This window comes from Dysidea avara, chromosome 10 (assembly GCF_963678975.1).
Source record: "Dysidea avara chromosome 10, odDysAvar1.4, whole genome shotgun sequence".
Classification (NCBI taxonomy): domain Eukaryota; kingdom Metazoa; phylum Porifera; class Demospongiae; order Dictyoceratida; family Dysideidae; genus Dysidea; species Dysidea avara.
The window spans coordinates 10,397,061-10,417,434 of NC_089281.1; the positions used below are offsets into that span (position 1 = coordinate 10,397,061).

Sequence of the window (20,374 nt, forward strand, 5' to 3'; positions counted from 1 at the left end):
GTGGTCACTTTTGAGAGGTTTTACTTACTTCATATGCTGTTCTTCATAAAATAGATATGTGGTGAAAATTTCATGTCGTTATTAGTTTCCTATCTAGATTTATGACACTTTGTATATTGTGTTTGGTGCCATGCAATATACATAAAAAGCATTGAAACGCTGTACACAAAAATCATCACACTGTCCACTTCTTTTCCTTATATCTTTTGATAGGAACCACTGATTGAGGTGGGGTTTGCAATAAAATGACCCTGACAAAATGCACAATATTGTACATACCAATGAATGTATGGAATGTTAATTATTTAATTTAGTTGGAAATCTCTAGTTAGAGTATCTTAGTCATCAAAGAAAAAGAATATGTTACCCACTCCTGTTTTAGCAAGAGTCTATAATGGTGTAGGGCTACACCATTATAAACTCTTGGTTTTAGTAAAACAGGAGTGGGTTAAAAAGCAAGTAGCTATTTAAGTCTAGTTCTATTGTAGTGCACTGTTTTTAGTTTTACTTTTTGTTTTGCCATTCTTTGATAATTATGTTCCTGCTTGTTTGTCTCAAATTTCAATTCAGAACCCTAATTATAGACGTGCATCAGTTTTGCTATAAGGCTAAGCTGTATATCAAGACACACGGTAGTGTGTCGTGCTGCCCAAGAAGCCGGCGCGTAACACACGTGAGTATATTGACAGGAAGAAAGAAAACGCTATTTTCGCACCTCCGTAGCTCTGTGCTTCCTTGATGAAACAAGACGATTTTTGCTGTGGACATGCCCTCCAACTGCAACACTCCACATTCCAAATTTGAGCGAAATCGCTTCGCGCGTTCCCGAGATATGCGACTTCAAAAATTGGCTCAGTTTCTTCGTTTTTTTTTCTTCTTATTTTTCTTTTTCTTGTCGCACACTTACAAAAACTGCTATAAAACTCGAACGCCATATCCGATTGCCTTGAAATTTGGCACACAGAAGGGGGATATAAAGGCGCATCTCGGTACCAATTTTGGCTGGAATACGATAAACAGGAAAAGAGTTATGAGCGATTATTCACGAAAATAACACCAATATGTTGTCACGCCTACAGGGTAAACCGCGTATGGGAAGAAGCTGAAAATCGGTGGGTGAATAGGTTAACTATTGAACCTCAAACCTTTTGTGGTTTGAAAGAAATCGAGCTAAAAACCAGGAAGATACAACGAAAAAACCAACAGTGTGTAACAATTACGCAATCGAGATTAGCTAATAAAAAAAACGACTGCTTGCCACGCCTACCAGATAAAGCGTTTGGGGTAATGCTTTGAAAATCGTTGTACAGATGGAGTAATCATCTTAGAAAGGCTCATCAATGGTGTAGAAGAATTAGACTTAAAGCCACGGAGTTATAACACGAAATCCAACTTGGCGCAGCAAGTGCGAGATCGAGATACTCTAATAGAGCAGTCATCCTAATAGAGCAGTCACCCTGAAGAGAATTCAAGAGATCAGCTAGAAACAAGAAACCTGTATAGAGATCAGCTACAAACAAGTCACCCTGTAGAGAGATCAGCTACAAACAATTCACCCTGTAGGGACTCCCTACAGGGTGAATTGTTTGTAGCTGATCTCTCTACATGGTGGTTTCTTTGTAGCTGAACTCTACAACGTGACTAGGGAGATCAGCTAGAAAAAGTTACCTTGTGGGGAGTTCATGCAACTATGGAAAGAGATAGTTCAGCTAGAAGAAATCACCTTGTAGAGTTCAGCTACAAAGAAACCACCATGTAGAGAGTTCAGCTACAAACAAATCGTCCTGTAGAGAGATCAATAGAAGAAGTTACCTTGCAGAGAGTTCAGCTACAAAGAAACAATCATGTAGAAACAAATCTCCCTGTAGAGAGATTAGCTAGAAGAAGTTACCTTGTAGAGAGTTCAGCTACAAAGAAACCATCATGTAGAGAGTTCAGCTACAAACAAATTTCCCAGTAGAGAGATCAGCTAGAAGAAGTTACCTTGTAGAGAGTTCAGCTTCAAACAAATCACCCTGTAGAAAGATCAGCTAGAAGAGGTCACCTTGTAGAGAGTTCAGTTACAAAGAAACCACCATGTAGAGAGCTCAGCTACAAACTAGTGACCTTGTAGAGACATCAGCTAGAAGAAGTTACCTTGTAGAGAGTTCAGCTACAAAGAAACCATTCTTTAAAGAGTTCAGCTACAAACAAATCACCTGTACAGAATTCAGCTACAAATAAATCACCCTGTAGAAAGATGAGCTAGAAAAAGTTACCTTGTAGATAGTTCAGCTACAAACAGATCTCCCTGTAGAGAGATCAGCTAGAAGAAATTACCTTGTAGAGAGTTCAGCTACAAAGAAACCACCATGTAGAGAGTTCAGCTGCAAAGAAATCACCCTGTAGAAAATGCAGCCACAAACAAATTGCCCTGTAGAAAGATCAGTTAGAAGAAGTTACCTTTTAGAGAGTTCAGCTACAAAGAAACCACCCTGTAGAGATGTCAGCTAGAAGAAGTTACCTTGTAGATCATTCAGCTACAAACAAATCACCTTGTAGAGAGATCAGCTAGAAGAAGTTACCTTGTAGAGAGTTCAGCTACAAAGGATCCACCCTGTAGAGAGATCAGCTAGAAGAAATTACCTTGTAGATAGTTCAGCTACAAACAAATCACCCTGTAGAAAGATCAGTTAGAAGAAGTTACTTTGTAGAGAGTTCAGCTACAAAGAAACCATTTTGTAAAGAGCTCAGCTGCAAACAAATCACCTGTACAGAATTCAGCTACGAACAAATCACCCTGTAGAGAGATCAGCTAGAATAAGTTACCTTGTAGATAGTTCAGCTACAAACAAATCTCCCTGTAGAGAGATCAGCTAGAAGAAATTACCTTGTAGAGAGTTCAGCTACAAAGAAGCCATCATGTAGAGAGTTCAGCTGCAAAGAAATCACCACTGCCCAAATTCTAAGGCAATAGCTCTTTCCAGTCTGAAGTTATCAATTGTCAAAGTTGGCAAATTGGATGTGTGGAAGGCCCCTTTTCGCAAATCCGGTCACATATGTATTATATATATAATTTGTACATTTACTGATAAAATATTTAAAGTACATCTACTTCATCTTTTTTTCTTCCTGTAGTAAAGAAAAAAAACATAGGTTAAAAAAGTCCCAAAGCTGGCCATAGGCCGGCTTTGGGGTATACAAATACAAAAAGAAATGAAATCTAATCCAAAACAGCCAAGCTGTAAAAAAAGTGTGTGGCCCTCAGAAAGGCTATGGTGAAAAAAGATGTGAAATCCAAGGTGGCGGCCAAGAAATGGCTGTGATGGTAGGTTAATGGTAAAAATTTTAATAACGACAATTCAGGTGAATTTTTGTGCCGCTTCACAAAATTTACCTGAATTGTCATTATTAAAATTTTTACCATTAACCTACCATCACAGCCATTTCTTGGCCGCCACCTTGGATTTCACATCTTTTTTCACCATAGCCTTTCTGAGGGCCGCACACTTTTTTTACAGCTTGGCTGTTTTGGATTAGATATATATATATATATGAAGTATATGCATAGCTACTTCAAAAATGTTAGTGTGTAGCAACAAATATTAATTATTACAATTGTGATCATTTATTCCAAGCTGAGCATGTGCTTTACAAAATTAAAAGAATTCCAGGAAATTGTGTACATTTGCAATGCATCCTTTGCAATGCATCCTTTTTTATTGTTATTTACTATAATAGAGACTGCAAGAAGACTAAAATTCTGTAAACATATTGGAGGAAGCAAAATTCTTGACATTGAGACTCAGAGAAAACTCCCGACCAGGTGTTGACTCAATCTAGACAAGTTGCAATAATAGATCACCAGATAAAAGGAATTTGAAAGGCTTTGTGCCTTTGATATGTACTGTAATCATGCATGCTCCTGGCAAAATGTTTCTTTATTCTGGTTTTGTTTACATTGCAACCATTCTATCTTAACTTTTAGTAGTGGAGTATATAGTGATTAAAATACAACTCTTGTGATGTCTGTAAAGTCATGCTGTTTAAATATAAATTCATGTTGAATGCTAATGAATTCTATAAGTGCTGGGATGTGAGCACTTGTCCATCCATAGTGGTGGATACAGGTCACATACAGGATACCCTATAATAAAGCATTCAGCCATTTACTCTAATAAAACAGTCACCACATATAACACTTAAGAATCTTCCACAGTTATTGCTGAGTTTGAAAACTTTCACATCCCATGAGCACACTTAGCTATAGCCTGATAGCAAAGTAACTGCATGTAGTCCTTTGTATACCATTCTATATGAAAATAGGCTCATAATCGATCTACTCATGACTGCATGACACTGATCCCTACAGCTCTTGATCAGTGCAGAAAGGAAGCATAATAATATTAATTTTGTGCATAAAACTACTCTATACCAAAAATTTCAGTCCTGAAACATATAAACACCTTTAACGTCTGACCCCTACTCCTGTAATACCTATACCCCTTGTCAAACCCCTGGAGGTGTTATACATCACTTATTGCATGTGCATAGAACAGCCTACTCAAACATTTTTACAATATTAAATGTTGGTCATAATTTAATTGTAACTCCACTATAAAAATCACAAAGACCACATAATTCTTAGCAGAAGGCTATGACTCAGCCTGCAATGGAAAGTTACAAAGCTAGCTATATTAGTTGTAACTCTGGACCATGAGAATTTGCCCAATATTATACTTTCAATAATTGAGTTGCATGCAGTCCTTCGACTTTTGGGCAGGTGTATGTATAATATAAAGAATATATAAACAAATCAGTGGTTGTCATTATGATCAAGCTATTGCATACACAAATTAAAGTGGCCACAAATAATCACCCTTTGCAGTGGACTATAGGATAGGCACTGTTATGGTCGCAATGCATAACCTTGTGGTAACTATAGCACTTTAAAAAGGAATTGCAATTGCTACACTCATATGTAAAATCCAACCATCACAATTTAAACCTCTACTATATACACGTACACTTTGAAATCCACTGATTTGAAAGTACATATTATTGTAAAAATAATACAAAAGCTATGACTCATATATACCTATTCATGTCATATTACACCAACTAATGTGAACACACTATCAGACAGTACTGAAAAATGAAAGGCTATATTGACTTATGTTATTAGCTACAAAATGTGTTCTATTTTATTAACAATTGTTTTACTGATAAACTACTAGTCTCTTGTTACCAGTGTCACTAATGTAGATACTTCCATTAGGGCTGATAGCAATACCACATGGCCCATTAAACTGACTGTTACCAGTTCCCTTATTGCCAAAGGACTGCACAAAATTGAAGTTTTTGTCAAAGAGTGAAACTCGATTGTTATTGCTCTCTGTCACAAGAATAAAGCCATTAGGATCAACAGTGAGGGATGATGGGCTGTCCATTTCACCTTTACAACTACCTTGAGTACCAAACTTGTGGATGAAAGTACCATCAAGTTGAAATGACTGAATACAGTGACCCCAGCTATCGACCACTAACAGAGTATTGTCAGGAGAAACAGCAACATCCCATGGGTACTTGAACTGCCTAGGTCCATTACCTTCAGACCCAAATGAAAAGCAGTAGGTTCCATCTGTTTGATATACCGAGATACGATGATTGTCACGATCTGCAATGTATACTTTGTCATGATGTATGGCAATTCCAACAGGTCTTCTAAGTTTTCCACCACTTGATCCTTCTCCTCCAAACTGCATAACAAACTTTCCATTGAGGTCAAATTTCTGCACCCTGTGGTTGCCACCGTCCACTACATACAAGAAATTTTTACTGTCAAATGATACTCCATGTGGATAACTCTGAGCTTTGCAGGAAGCTGCCCAACTGCTAAACTTTCTGACCAGTTGATCTTGTTCATTGAATAGATAAATACAGTCACTACTGTAGTCAGCTACTGCCCAGTGATTGTTGTTGCTGAAAGCTACTCCCCAAGGCCAACCCATTGTGCCTTTATCGTTAATGATTTTACTGGACCTGACCACTTTAGAGTAATTCCTTGCAACAACAAAGGAAAAGGGACTCTCCTTGATATTCTGACCTCCAATAGTCACTGACAAATGGTGATGCCCTATGAACTCAGTGGTGAAAGACCCTGTGTATTGTCCATTATTGTTGTCCCTTGCTGTTACTGGCCGGATGTTACCTCTTCCATCATCTAACTGCACTTTGACTGCACCTCCTCCACTAGTAAGAGCCATTCCTTTTGCGTCCTTTGTAATCACAGTAAACTGTACTCTTTGCCCTGGTAACATATTAAGAGGAATTTTTGTAATATCACATTGTGAGGGCTGCGGGTTAACAAAGTAGCCAAAATGGGGAAATGGGTCAGTATTAGACGGAGTAAACCAAAAGGCATAGGATTCTACAGGGTGAATTTGAAGCTGATTGAATGTTTCAGCTACTTCATTGACACGTTGCACTAACTCTTTCTCATTTAACAACATTTCATCATCACGACTCTCTTCCACTTTACTGGCCAGCCCCTTTGCATCTGTTACATAATCCTGAACATTTTCTATCTGCTGCAGTTGTGATGTCAACAACTTTACTTCCCCATCTACTTTGTTGTTAAGTTTTTGTTTCAAATGTTGTCGTTGCTGCTCTACCTTCTGTATCACATTGTCAAAGAATCGTCCTATGTCTCTATCTACATTCTTGTGTTGTTGTATCACTTTCTCTCTTATGCTGGTGATGCTGTTATGAGCCTGTGACAATTTATCATCCATTTCTTTCAGTGGAGCAGTGGTTATCTTCAGTTGCTCTCTATGTTTGGCAGCTTTTGTCTTTAAAGCTCCATGAGAATGTGTGACATGCTCGTTCATAGTACAATAGACACACACCAGCCTTTTACAAGTATCACAATAGAATTTCAACTCCAGGTCATGATCTGGACAACTAGGGAGCATATTCTTAAGTTGAATAGATTTTGCAGTGTTAGGCTGACTTTGTTCATCTAGGTAGATGATAACATGTTGATGAGTGTCTCTACTGCGCTTGTGATGGTTTTGGCATGCCTGACACATGAACATTGAGCAAGTAAAGCAGAATGAGGTAACTGGATCTATTTCTATGCATATTTCACAATTTACTTTGCCTCCATCTTTTCTTCTTAGTAATAAGCTGTCAATGAGATGGTTGATGGTCAAATTGGTAGGCAAATCTTTCACTCCAGTATTTGGAACAGCTGTCGCTTTTCTACATTCAGGGCATATGATCTTTTGGTCTTTCTCTACATTAGTTAGACATTCTTGGCAGTAAGAGTGCTGACATGGAAGGACCTTAGGATTGTTGTATGTTAGTAGACAGATGGGACAAGTAATATGGCTGGTAATCCTCTTCAGTTCTTCTGCAGCCATTGAGATGTCCTGAAGCATTATGTAAACACCTGTAAAAGTATTCTATAAAAGCTAGCTAGCATTAATTGTTTGTGCATGTATACACTAATTACAGTTAACTATACTGTGACGTGATATACAAACGCTATGCATAACTGAAGTTAAACCAGTACTTCAAAAGTACCAAGGTTTCCATATAATATTACAGTGGAACTTGTATATAACAGCAGAAACTTTTATACAACAGCAGAAACTTTGGGACCAACTGATAGGTATTGATGTCAGAGGTAAAATTGTATTGGCAGCTCAGAAATCATCCTTTATAGAGAGGTAAAGATACAGTACCTGGAGAGTCCTTTTAGAGAGGTTCCACTGGACACACATTCATAGCACCAAGTTTCCCTAATGATTCAGAAACTATTACCACTAATTTTAGAAATATATATTATGTGTATGCTGAATCTTCTTGAAAGAGATCATACTGTTTAAAATTCCCTTAAATTTCTAAATCTTCCATTGTTATGCATTCACTATAATAATTAAATCAGAAGCCATTCGCATTATAGTCAATTTCACAGTAACAGTATACTCTTTCACAAATCCCCACTAATTCAATAGTCAAAGTTTGCATGCATGCATCAAATACCTCAAACAACATAATGTTTCACCGAAAGTGTATCTGCATAACTAGATAACAAACTTGCATGTGCATGCTATAACTACACATATATGCCTATACATGATCTATTTCAAACCAGCCAAGCTGGGATCAACCCACAGGCTGGTTTAAAATAGAAGTTAAATATCAAATGGTGGAGGCCAAGAAATGACTGCATGCAGTCAGGTGACATAATTATATCTTGATTGTTGTATTAGGGTGAGTACTCACCGTAATAGACCCTAATAGATCGATATATTCTATAAAATATATCGATTTTCTTGACCAGTTTCTGAAAACCTCAGTAGCTAACTCCCTATACAGCTGCCCCTGGATAGACTCTTACTGTGTACAATAAGTTGAACTAAATAGCATATAAACTTTGTTAATGCAAGCTTTCAATGCATCTAAAAGGTCCAATGTACATAGGTAGTTCAGTGACTTCAGTCAATAATACTTACATTGTATAGCTATATGCCTCTGGATGTAAATGGAGCAGGGGGTCTGGGGTGCAGCCCCCCATGGAGAAGCTAAAGGTATATATGGTTTATAGGACTGAAACTGTTTGATGTAGAGCAGTTTTATGCACAATTAAAGTGATAAACTATATGCTCTCTAAGTGATCTGCATAACTAGCTATAGGGATCAGTGACAGTCATAAGTATAGCTATAGTTCAGTTATAAATCATTGTTATAATAGAATGGTATATATAAAGACTGGACCATGTGCATTTTATCTGCAAAATTCAGCATGTGTCAATGGGATGGTGCATGCATGCAGATGCCAGTTTTCATATGCACTAAACAGCTGCATTTGCATTCATGGAGGATTCTCAGTAATACTACTGTGACTGCTCTATTAGAGTATCTCGGTTATTGTTTATGTTGCATGTTTTTTGCGGTGGGGTATGGAAATAATAATATTCGCGCAGGGGCGCCCGCTGGCATGAAACCATAACTGAAATTAGTACAGTGACAAAACAACAACAACGCCGGCGGGGTACAGAAATAAACTGTTACAGTATAAGCTATAGCTATATAGCTATACTGTTGATTTCCGTTCCGGTTGAACAGTTCCGTCCGCGTTACAAATCCCGCCTTATGCGTGAAGTGAAGCTAAAACTCTTCTTCAGCTAAGCTCTATAGAGAGAGAAACCATCATTATTGATAGCGATTCCGGGAGAATTTTAAAACTAATGGAAATAGTTTTTATTTAGCATAGCCTTGTACAGTACTCCCCGAGGATCTCATAAACACTTAGTTTTTAAAAATCCGTCACAGGATGGTGGAGTTATAAGCAATTTTGTCCTTGAAAATAGGCTAAATTTTCTCCATATCTTTCCATTGAAAATAGTCCCAAAAAGGCACAATTGAACAAATGCTTATAAGTCAGCTTTGCAATAATATTTTGAACTTCTGTTTTTTGTTATAAACACCTTGATACATGGACCACAGTGTAACCTTACTTGTAAGACCCTCTGAATAAAGGTCACCTCCATAGAAAGCCACTAAATAGTTGCATGCATTTAGCATCTTGCGGATGGCAAAACAACATACACATGGTGAAGTGCAACCACTTTGTACCAGTCACCTCCACTCAAAAATACAATGTGCATGCAAAGCAAGGAGTTGTGCTGTTGATTTATAGCTGCTTATATTTACCTTTTTATTTACCTATACTGTACAACTTCAGAAATGAAGAAAAATGTACAGACAAATCACAAAAAAATAATAATAATAATAATTCAATACAATAAGTAAATTATAATTTAATTATAGATTTAAATACTTCAAGTGAATTAGAGTCTTTAGCTAGGTTAGGTAAATCATTCCAAAGTGAAATTGTTGCTGGAAAAAATGAGGACTGATATGAGGTCTTTGATGCTTGCAATGATAGGAGGTTAAAAGGATGATAATTTCTTGTACTGGAATATGTTGCAAAGTTAGTATACAAATCAAATGGGATATCAATTTCATTGTGGATAATTTTGTACATCATGGATAATCTTAATTTTAATCGTCTGCTTTCAAGTGATTCCCAGTCCAGCTGGTCCATAAGGTTAGTTACGCTATATGATTATTTTGTCTCTTAATGTACAGCTCCTTGACAGCTACCAAAATGGTGTATCAAAGAGACAAGCTATTTGTGGTGCAAATTTGCTGACCTTTAGCATTGTAATATTGAAAGCTACATGGACAAAAATGCTCACCTTGGTGTAACTAACATGTCCTGGGTCATTTCTTGCAAAGAGAACATAACGTTGTGGTGGCTATATTGCAAAATAATCTTATAATTGGCATAAAACTCCACACAAACATATCTGTAGCAGAAAACTAACTGCACCATCGTATTCCTTGCCCCCAGAAACCCTAGAAATGATCCAATTGTTTGATCAATCGCTCGTACGGCAGCGAATTGATTGTGCCAACTCTCCAATGGAAGATTCAGGTAGAAAATTTTATGCAAAATTTACGGAATTCCGGAATCGCTATTATTGATGAAAAAGGCATGAACAATACAAAAATAAATATAAAGTGCATGTGGTGTGTCCTCGGACGGGAAAATGCGTCGTGTCCGAGCGCGTATTTATTATTATTATTATTGCTTTATGGTGTAAACACACCAAAGGTCTGTTGGTAACATGTACCAACAGCCGCGAAAGTACATTACATTACATTACTTATTTACCTACTTACTTACTTACTTATATACACACATACATACAGATTCTACAAGTAGTTCAGGTTTGAGGTGGGTGGACGTGACTGGTGGCATCTTGAGCAAGGACAGAGATAGTGCAATGAGCAATTGTTGTTATCTTCAAAGTTAGTTATAAAATGATCCCAGAGAAAAGTTTTTAGTTTTGATTTTAGCAGAGGAAACGTTAGATCCAAGTTAAGGATAGGCATCGCATTCCAGAGAGTTGGTAATCTATGGAAATAAGAATGTCTAGATACGTTATTTAAATGATGAGGGATGATCAATTTGTTGCTGGTGCCGGATCTAGTATTAGCTGAGCTGAAGTTGATATGATCATGAATATTGAACTGTTTAGTTTGTACCTTGATTGATTTGATTGCAAATAATATATCTTGTAACTCGAACAGGTACATCAGAGGAAGGATCCTTAGTTTTACTAGACGGGTTTTGTAACTACTGGTGTAATCATTTAATAGATACTTAGTGGCACGGCGCTGGATTTGCTCGAGAGTTAAAATGTCTTTCATCAGGTGTGGACGCCATAGTTGGGTGCAATAGAGCAGCTGAGATCGAACCATTGAAATATATAATGTGACCAATGTAGAAGTAGAATGGGTAGAAGCAATAGTACGACGTATTAGTCCCAATACCTTGTATGCACGAGCAGAAATTGATTTGTAGTGTTTTTCCCAACTTAGATTCTCAGATAATATGAGCCCTAAGTCCTTGTGTGAGTCATTATGTGGTATAGTAATATCCGAAATGGTGTAGGTGGTTTCTAACTTGCATTTAAATGATAAATGTACGAATTTTTTAGATTAAAATTCAGATCTGTCTCTCTGGACCAAGTAAATAAAGCGATGATATCTTCTTGCAGAGCGATGTAGTCAGATGTAGTACAGATGTGCATGAAACACTTGGTATCATCGGCAAATTTTAGGAGTTGGCTTTGGTGTACATATGATGTCATGTCATTTATATAAATTAGAAATAGCACGGGGCCAAGTATGCTGCCCTGGGGCACACCTGAGAGAACTGGCAGTAAATCGGAGTAACAGTTGTTAATGCAAACACGTTGATATCGATCAGTCAGATATTCCCAGAACCAAGCCCAGAGTGTACCAGTTATTCCAGCAGACCAAAGCTTGTTGAGCAAGATGGCATGAGATACGGTATCGAAGGCTTTACTGATATCGAAGTACACCACATCAGTTTGTGAGGGGCTGTTAATTATGTAGTCTAGGAAAATTAGCATTTGTTGTAAGGTTGAACAGTTTTTAGTGAAACCAAACTGAGAACAACTAATATATTTATTAATGTGAGTGATAATTTTGTTGTAGATTAGTCTTTCAAGAACTTTAGATGTGTTGGATAGGAGCAAGATGGGACGATAATTTCTTACAGAACAATGGTCGCCAGCTTTGAAGATAGGTATTACTTTGTGAATTTTCCAGCTAGAAGGTAAGGTGGCATGATGTAGTGACATGGAAAACAGATGATGTAGTGGCTCACACAGAGGTCCAGCACAGCTGTGAAGTACTTTAGGTGCAATTCTGTCAATGCCGCAAGATTTCTCAACATCTAATGAAATGAGAGCTTCAAAAACATCAGTGACAGTAATAGTTATGGAGTTTAAGGATTCATGTGTGGCTGGGTAATTGTCATGGTTTGCTGGTGAAGATGAATTGTGAAAAACAGAGTGGAAATATTGATTAAACAAATTGGCCTTGCTGGAGTCAGTGCTAGCAGATGAAGAGTCAAAGTTCATGATAGGAGGATTAGTATTAGACTTAGTGATAGATTTTAGATATTTAAATATTTTGTTGTTGTTAGTTGGGGCAAAATTGTTTATGAGGTGAAATTCATAGTTCTGTTTGGCTGCTTTTATTTTGTCTTGAAGAGAGTTCTCAAGGGAGTCAATGATATGGGAAATGTGATATGTTTGGTGCCGCTTATTTCTACGTCGAAGAGTTCTGAGATGTTTGATGCAGTGCCTTATTTCTGAATTGAACCATATGGGGTGTCGGTCTGAATGAACTTTGTTTACAGGAATGAACAGTTCCATGGCTGTAATTATCTGATATTCAACAATGTGCCATATATACTCAACGTCATCACTTGAATAGCATGATGTAAAGTCAGAGCAACATAGGTAGTCATGTAAACCTTGGTAGTCACCTTTGGAATAACCAAATGTAAAGTAAGTGGTTGGCTTAGAAGACATTGTAGTACTTGTAGACAGTGAAAAGGTAATGTTGAAGTGATCAGATGGTAGTAGTGGAGTTGAATGGACTTGTAAATTGGAAATACTGTCAGTAAGAACCAGGTCTAGTATGTTGCCATGATTATGGGTAGGTATGTCGATGAGCTGACTTAAACCAGTCTGGAAAACCAGATCACAAAACTGATTGGAAGGAAGAGAATGACTTGACAATGAGTCCCAGTCTATGTCTGGAAAGTTAAAATCACCAAGAATGATTAATTGATCAGAAGCATTAGATAAATTTGAAAGAAAATCGAACAAGGTTTCATAATAAGTAGCAGTACTGTTGGGAGGTACGTAAACTGTGCAAACGGTGACAGGATTAGGTAGATTCAGTATGACACATACGGCTTCCAAGTTTACAGGTGAAGTTAATTTCTGGGTGGAGATTTTGTCGTTGACTGCAATGAGGACCCCACCACCACGAGATTGACGATCGTGACGAAACAGGGTAGAATTTCATTATCAAATATGCTATCGGAAAGCCAAGTTTCTGTTAAGCCAATTATATCAAACCATTTAGAGTAAACTACAGATTGGAATTTCTGGAGTTTATTTACTATACTTCTGGAATTGGTATAGAAAAGAGAGTCATTGAGAGGTAGGTGTGACAACTTCCATTGTAGAATTATTATTAGAAGTGTTTGATGCTTCAGATCTAGATTTAGGTACAAAAGTTGAATCAACTAGTTCACCATGTATTTGGTTTTTAACGTAAATTTTAGTGCCACGAATTTTAATGTGTTTTTTATCAGTTCCTGAACTAATCAGGCTCCAACGTTCCTTTAATAGTAGTTGCTCTCTCAGCTTTTCTTCTTTGCTCATATCCGGTTTGACTTGTGTGCCTTCGGGGATTGTGGATCTATTGTAAAGGATAGTATTTACATCAAAAGCACGAGATAATTTCACAAGTAGAGGTCTTGGCTTTGTTCTAGTTGAATCGAACTTTCCCAGTCGGAAGCAGTCTCTAATAGACTGTTCAGTGATGTCATTATTTGCTTCCTTCAAAATGTGGACACAACAATCGATATCTGACTTAGTGCGGGCACTCCTAGGAGTGCCAGTGGGATTCTCTTTGATGCCATAAACCACGACATTGAATTTGCGATCTATGGGATTGTCAGGCACAGCTACATGTTTGATGTTTGGTGAAGGAGTAGACTGTGATTTGCTGGTAGAAGATTCTGAAGTGATCAGTTGTGGCTCTGGAATGATATGTTGAGTGATACCAACAGTTTCCTTGGGTTGGGGACTTTCAGCTTTCAAGTCTGTGACTTCTTTTTTGAGGCTATCAATGGCGGATGTAAGCTCATGTAGTTGCTGCTCTTGAATGGCTAGGCGACAGTGGGGACAGTAGAATGGATCATCTCCATCTTGGTAGACTTTATAAAGTGTTTGTGAGAGACCGGCACACTGCCTGTGAATCCAGGCGTTGCAAGTACTTTCACAGTATATGGCTTCTTGTCCTTCTGCATCTTTTGTGGCATCTATGATAGGGTCCAAACAGATTGGACAGATCGTTGCATCAGAATCACCAGGTGAGTTTGGCGGTGGTCGCTTCCTCTTGGAACGTGGGGTTGTTGTCATTTTGCCGCCTCAATCTAAATAAAGAACACCATGAAGAAAAAACGAACCTGAAATCACAGTGACTAGCCTTAGGTGGTACCGTTATTAATAACATGCCACGGTACAACAGCGTCTCAACGTATAGTGGCGGAGAACACGAGAGGAAACAGTCCTGAGCAAAAACAGCATAAACGTTTCCCTGTATGTATCAGATCGACCCGCATGCATACTCATTATAGCCATGCATGCAGCTCATCCGCGACGTTGCTATCTTATATGCACTAGTCTCACGAAAGCCGCCGGGCCCAGCGACGAAAGCGATGTACAAGTTCATCCATGCTTTACCAATTTAAGTGTCACTGCAATGCACCAACTCTACAACCATTCACTATATAGCTACACTCATGCAGTTGTACACCAGTGATCTCTTCAATTACTTAATTATTTAATTTTCTTACATAATGATTATTAATTATAGTTAACTATATTATTGTATATAAGTTTTTGCAATGTAGTTGCAAATTTGTTAAATTCTTTTTGTACAGATCAGGCTTTACAGGCTCCTTGAGCCTTCTTTACCTGTAATACTAATAATAAACAATTATAGACGGGTTGCCTATTTAGGGCGTGTCCCTTGTGTAACGCAAGAAAACGCGACTTTCCGTTTTACGCATGATTACAATGTTGGTCAAGAAGTCAACAAAAAACCCATTTTTTAAAATAGTTTGACAAACGTTTTTGATTCTTCAAAGGTACAAGGTGAGTTAAAATCATCCAGTCTATCATTCTAAGTAGTAGCAAAGTCTTACAAAGAATGTTTTCAGCGAGTTTTATCGCTTTCCAAAAACCCGAGATGGAGAGAAAATCATCTTCTCGCTCAGCCTTCACCTTACACGCTGGATATGTTATAGCTCGAACTTTTCTCTATAACATACTTTCTGTTCTGAAGGCTGGCTAACCCTTGCTTGCTAAAGTTAACCGAAACGTTCATTTTCTCCAATAGCCGTAATACATTTTTGACTTAGCGAACTCGAAAAGTATGTGGAAAATTTACGGCAAAACGACCACGCCTTAAAAAGGCAACCCGTCTATACTTACTTACATTCTATAACTAATCATTGTACTATATGCTCATGCATATTATGACAGCGTTGAAACCGGGTTACTATACTGCTGACCCGGATGACCCGCTATCCCGCGGATTAATTAAAGCCGAGGCGTGCGATAAGAGCTAGTCTCGAGCGAGCAAGACTACGTTTTGAGCTTTCGATTCGTGTTGAGTAAACAGGGGCGGATCCAGACTTTTAAAAAGGGGTTTCCACTTTGGAATTGCAACTTCAGCCGGTTGAAGACCAAAAAAAAAGAAAAAAAAAAGGTCATCACCTACTGACAATATATAGCTCCCCCTCACCATAGATACCCTCAGTTTCGTGCTACATACTGCATATACTAATAAATGGGCGTGGCTGAGCGTATGCTTGTAACGCAATAAGTGGGCGTGGCTCACGAAAGAGCTACGCGATAGCGTTTATAAGTTTCCATGTCGTCAAACGAACAGTTTCGTTTCTCACGTGATCCAATCAAACCGAGTCTGACCCGGAGAAAATGTGACCCGGTTGACCCGGATGACCCGATCCGGTTTCAACGCTGATATATATATGAGTCTTACAATTATAAATATATAATATATATATATATATATATATATATATATTTGTTAATGTACAAACTCAATCATGAGTATATTCGTACATATGTAGTTAGCTACTTATTTACAAATTTATATAATTGTTAAATAAATCAAGAGATGGAGCTTGGATAATATGATCATCTAGTTGGTTCCATAATTTTATTGTAAAAGGAAAGAAGGAGTTCATAATGTCCGCGCCGACTATAATCAACTACAGAGCTATACATTATAGCATATAGCTAATAGTAATATGTATGTAGCCGCTAAGGCCGGCTCTATAGCCACCTGTATACCGGTGGCGCTTAAAGCCACGAAAGGCTATTGCCACCGGTGGCCGTTGCTATTGCCACTGGTGAACTAAAAAAAAAAAACTTAGACAAAAAAAAGGTACTGTAAAACGAAAAAAGAAGGTGAGTTAACGCGGATCCCCGCGACCCCAGACCCTCCGTACTTGAGTCACGGGGCCTACCACTGAGCCACCGCTGCCAGCTACCACCCCCGCGACCCCAGACCCTCCGTACTTGAGTCACGGGGCCTACCACTGAGCCACCGCTGCCAGCTACCACCTTTCTTTGTTTTCTACATTATAAATGCAACTATAGTAGCAAACCACAAGGATATACTATATTATTATTATTAAAGAACAAGGAACCAAAGCTGAACCTGACCCTAACCTAAGGTTAACACTACTTTTCGCATCCCCTGCAGTTTTTTTTTTTTTTTAGGTAGATATAAAGAAAATAAGATTAGAACATACAAATAAACAGTTAAACAATTAAATCAAAAACTGAGTCTCTGATTGCACCAAGGCCACAGGAGCACTTTTGATGTAACGACCTTGTGAACTGAGATCGTGCTCCTCTAATGCATTGGATTGCTGAACGCAGTAAACAAAATGACAATCTACATCTAATCCATCCTATAGTACTGTGGCATGAGGGTCATTCCATTTGTCAGACAATAAACTCGCCAATCACTTGTAAAAAACACTGGCTTCATGGCCCATTCCCCGGAAGCAGAGAACACTAGAGGGGTAAAAGAACTGTGTTCCACTTCACGGATTCGCAACTCATAAGCTCTCTTCTTTGTTATTTCGTGTTTCCTGTAACATGACTGAAGGGTGGTTCCACTGTTGGATGGTGCAAGTGTGTTAAAAACTCTCAGCGACGTCCGTATAACATTTTTCATAATGACCACCCCAAAATCCATTCATGCAATGTCCAAGCGTGTGCCATCCTGAGTGTTGGCTGTCTTCTGTTGAAACCTTTCATCACTTAAAGGCTGTAGATGAGGCTCAACCTCCACATCATGGCACACTTCAGATAATAATTCAGCTGTGATATCCCTCACTTCGTTATATCCCTAAAGTCGAATGCTCTGAGTCGGGGCAACTACTAGACGCTTCCCCTAATGTCGAATGCTTGCATGCATGGGGAACTACTAGATGCGTGCCCTAAAGTCGAATGCTTGGGGCATACACACCGGTGTCAATAGCTAGTGGGTGGTTCTTATTGACACCGGTATACCGGTGGATATTGACACTCCGTTTATTTAATGTGTTAAATGTACATAACTCGACAAGCGAGTGTCAGTATATCACAGTAAAAACAAACTAGTGAACGTCACTACTAAATGTAGTGAACGTCACTACTAAATGTAGTGAACGTCACTACTAAATGTAGTGAACGTCACTACTAATGTCTGCCACAATACTCACTATTTTTGTGTAGTGACGTTCACTACTAATTTTGTAGTGAACGTCACTACATTGACCACCAAGTAGTGATGTTCACTGCAAAAAGTAGTGACGTTCTTCACTACAAAAAGTAGTGAACGTCACTACTTAAAAGTAGTGAGTATTGTGGCAGAGCAATTCACTACTAAATTTTTACAGTGTAGGCGTACATAGCTAGCTGCACAACTTAAAACATCATAATTGCATATGCCTATATACATAGCTATAGGGTAGGGTCCGCAATGCGAAAAATCGATATCCTCCAATCAACTACTCAACTATTGTCATGTGTTAGGCTAAGTGTAACTTGAATAACACCATCGTGGCAACCAAGTTTGTCACTTTCTTCTGATAGAAAACCATACAAATGTCTTAAAATTATGTGATTTTTCGTTGCAGCAGTTCGTAGGGTTCCTCGTATGCCACGATATTCACTCTCAACATTGTTCAAGTAGTCTATCATCAACTCGAAGTAGCTATTGGTGGTTTGATTTTATTGGTCAATTTCCGGTGGCAGCACGATCTGTGCAGCTTTTTGGCGACAGACAAAATGTTTCTTGCTCTGGAGCACAGAACAAGCAGAGCAGCAACTGCGCCGTGGGTCAGCAATGACCAGTACTAGGTAAAGTACCTGCATGTGGAGTATGGTTATAATTGAAGCTTGCTGGCCATCTGGCTGAGCCATCTATATGTTGAAATTCGGCCAAAATGACGCAATTTTTGCAAACAAATACCAGAATGGTTGATACATCAGTGAGACAGTCTCCAACAGCAAGGATACGAAGCTTATAAACACCTAACAATACGGCTATCTCGCCCAGTAAACGTATAGAGCAATCCAATGCATGAAATAGGCACTCACGTGATCGAAATTCAAATCGCGGAAATACCCATGGAATCGCTTTCATTTCTGAATAGGAACCATGCAGTGTGCTCCTTCTGTAAATATTTGTGTTAACTGTTCACTCAGGCGTGGTCTGGGCCAGTGCAGGCACGGTGTGTTTTATATTGTGATGGCATCATAGGGAGTCTCAGACTGCTGGCCCGGGCTAATCGAGATATTGAACCTAATGCTGATTGTCACTTGATTCCAAGTGATTTTAATGTCATGGAATAGATTATGGTTGTACTTTTCGAGATTTGAATATCTATCACGTGAGTGCCTATTTCATGCATTGGATTGCTCTATACGTTTACTGGGCGAGATAGCCGTATTGTTAGGTGTTTATAAGCTTCGTATCCTTGCTGTTGGAGACTGTCTCACTGATGTATCAACCATTTTGGTATTTGTTTGCAAAAATTGCGTCATTTTGGCCGAATTTCAGCATATAGATGGCTCAGCCAGATGGCCAGCAAGCTTCAATTATAACCATACTCCACATGCAGGTACTTTACCTAGTACTGGTCATTGCTGACCCACGGTGCAGTTGCTGCTCTGCTTGTCCTGTGCTCCAGAGCAAGAAACATTTTGTCTGTCGCCAAAAAGCTGCACAGATCGTGCTGCCACCGGAAACTGACCAATAAAATCAAACCACCAATACTTTGAGTTGATGATAGACTACTTGAACAATGTTGAGAGTGAATATTGTGGCATACGAAGAACCCTACGAACTGCTGCAACGAAAAATCACGTGATTTAAGACATTTGTGTCGTTTTCTACCAGAAGAAAGTGACAAACTTGGTTGCCACGCTGGTGCTATTCAATTAAGTTACACTTAGCCTAACACATGACAATAGTTAGGTAGTTGATTGGAGGATATCGATTTTTCGCGTTGCGGACCCTATATATAGGGTATAGTAGCTATAGCTGCACGTGTAGTCACTCACCTTGATATCAATAGCTAACTAGCTATATAGCTACTCGATCAACTCAGGAATTCGCACTATCCGTCTCACATCAATCAACTCAACGGCGTTGTTCGTTGTATCCATGCAATGCTTCACTAAACTTCATTGAGTCTATATACTATCTTCTCTACACCTTAATTACACAATAAAGCCACCTACACTGTTCGGTATCTGGTGAATTGGTGCATGCAGATCGGAGTCCATATCACGACTTGCATCACTGGAATTTTCAAATGCCATGAATCTGCAGCTACATGCATGGTATTTCCTGACTTAGCTAGCTATAGGATTTCAGTCGCAATCATATGTATGGCCACAGATTTTAATTTTAAGTGCACAGAGCACCATGACAGCACTTACAAACACACACACACACACACACACACACACACACACACACACACACACACACACACACACACACACACACACACACACACATGCACGTGTACAGACACATACACTGTGAAAAAGGTGGGATATAAGATGGTATTTCCAGAGGCTTATTGAATACAAATAAGCCTTAATAT

At 38.6% G+C, this 20,374-nt stretch overlaps 1 protein-coding gene across 1 annotated transcript; it reads right to left on the reverse strand.

Annotated features, from left to right (window-relative positions):
* Positions 1-5,000: 5,000 nt before the first annotated feature.
* Positions 5,001-20,012, reverse strand: LOC136268857 (E3 ubiquitin-protein ligase TRIM71-like). The gene is made up of 2 exons (XM_066064324.1): positions 19,824-20,012; positions 5,001-7,432 (listed from the first exon to the last, which is right to left on the reverse strand). Exon 2 carries the CDS (start codon positions 7,419-7,421, stop codon positions 5,199-5,201), a length of 2,223 nt encoding a protein of 740 aa, XP_065920396.1. The 5' UTR covers positions 7,422-7,432; positions 19,824-20,012; the 3' UTR covers positions 5,001-5,198.
* Positions 20,013-20,374: the final 362 nt, after the last annotated feature.

What these genes read in the sequence shown, in the direction of transcription:
- LOC136268857 (XM_066064324.1), bottom strand. Translation starts at nt 7,421, where the DNA reads ATGCTTCAGGACATCTCAATGGCTGCAGAAGAACTGAAGAGGATTACC.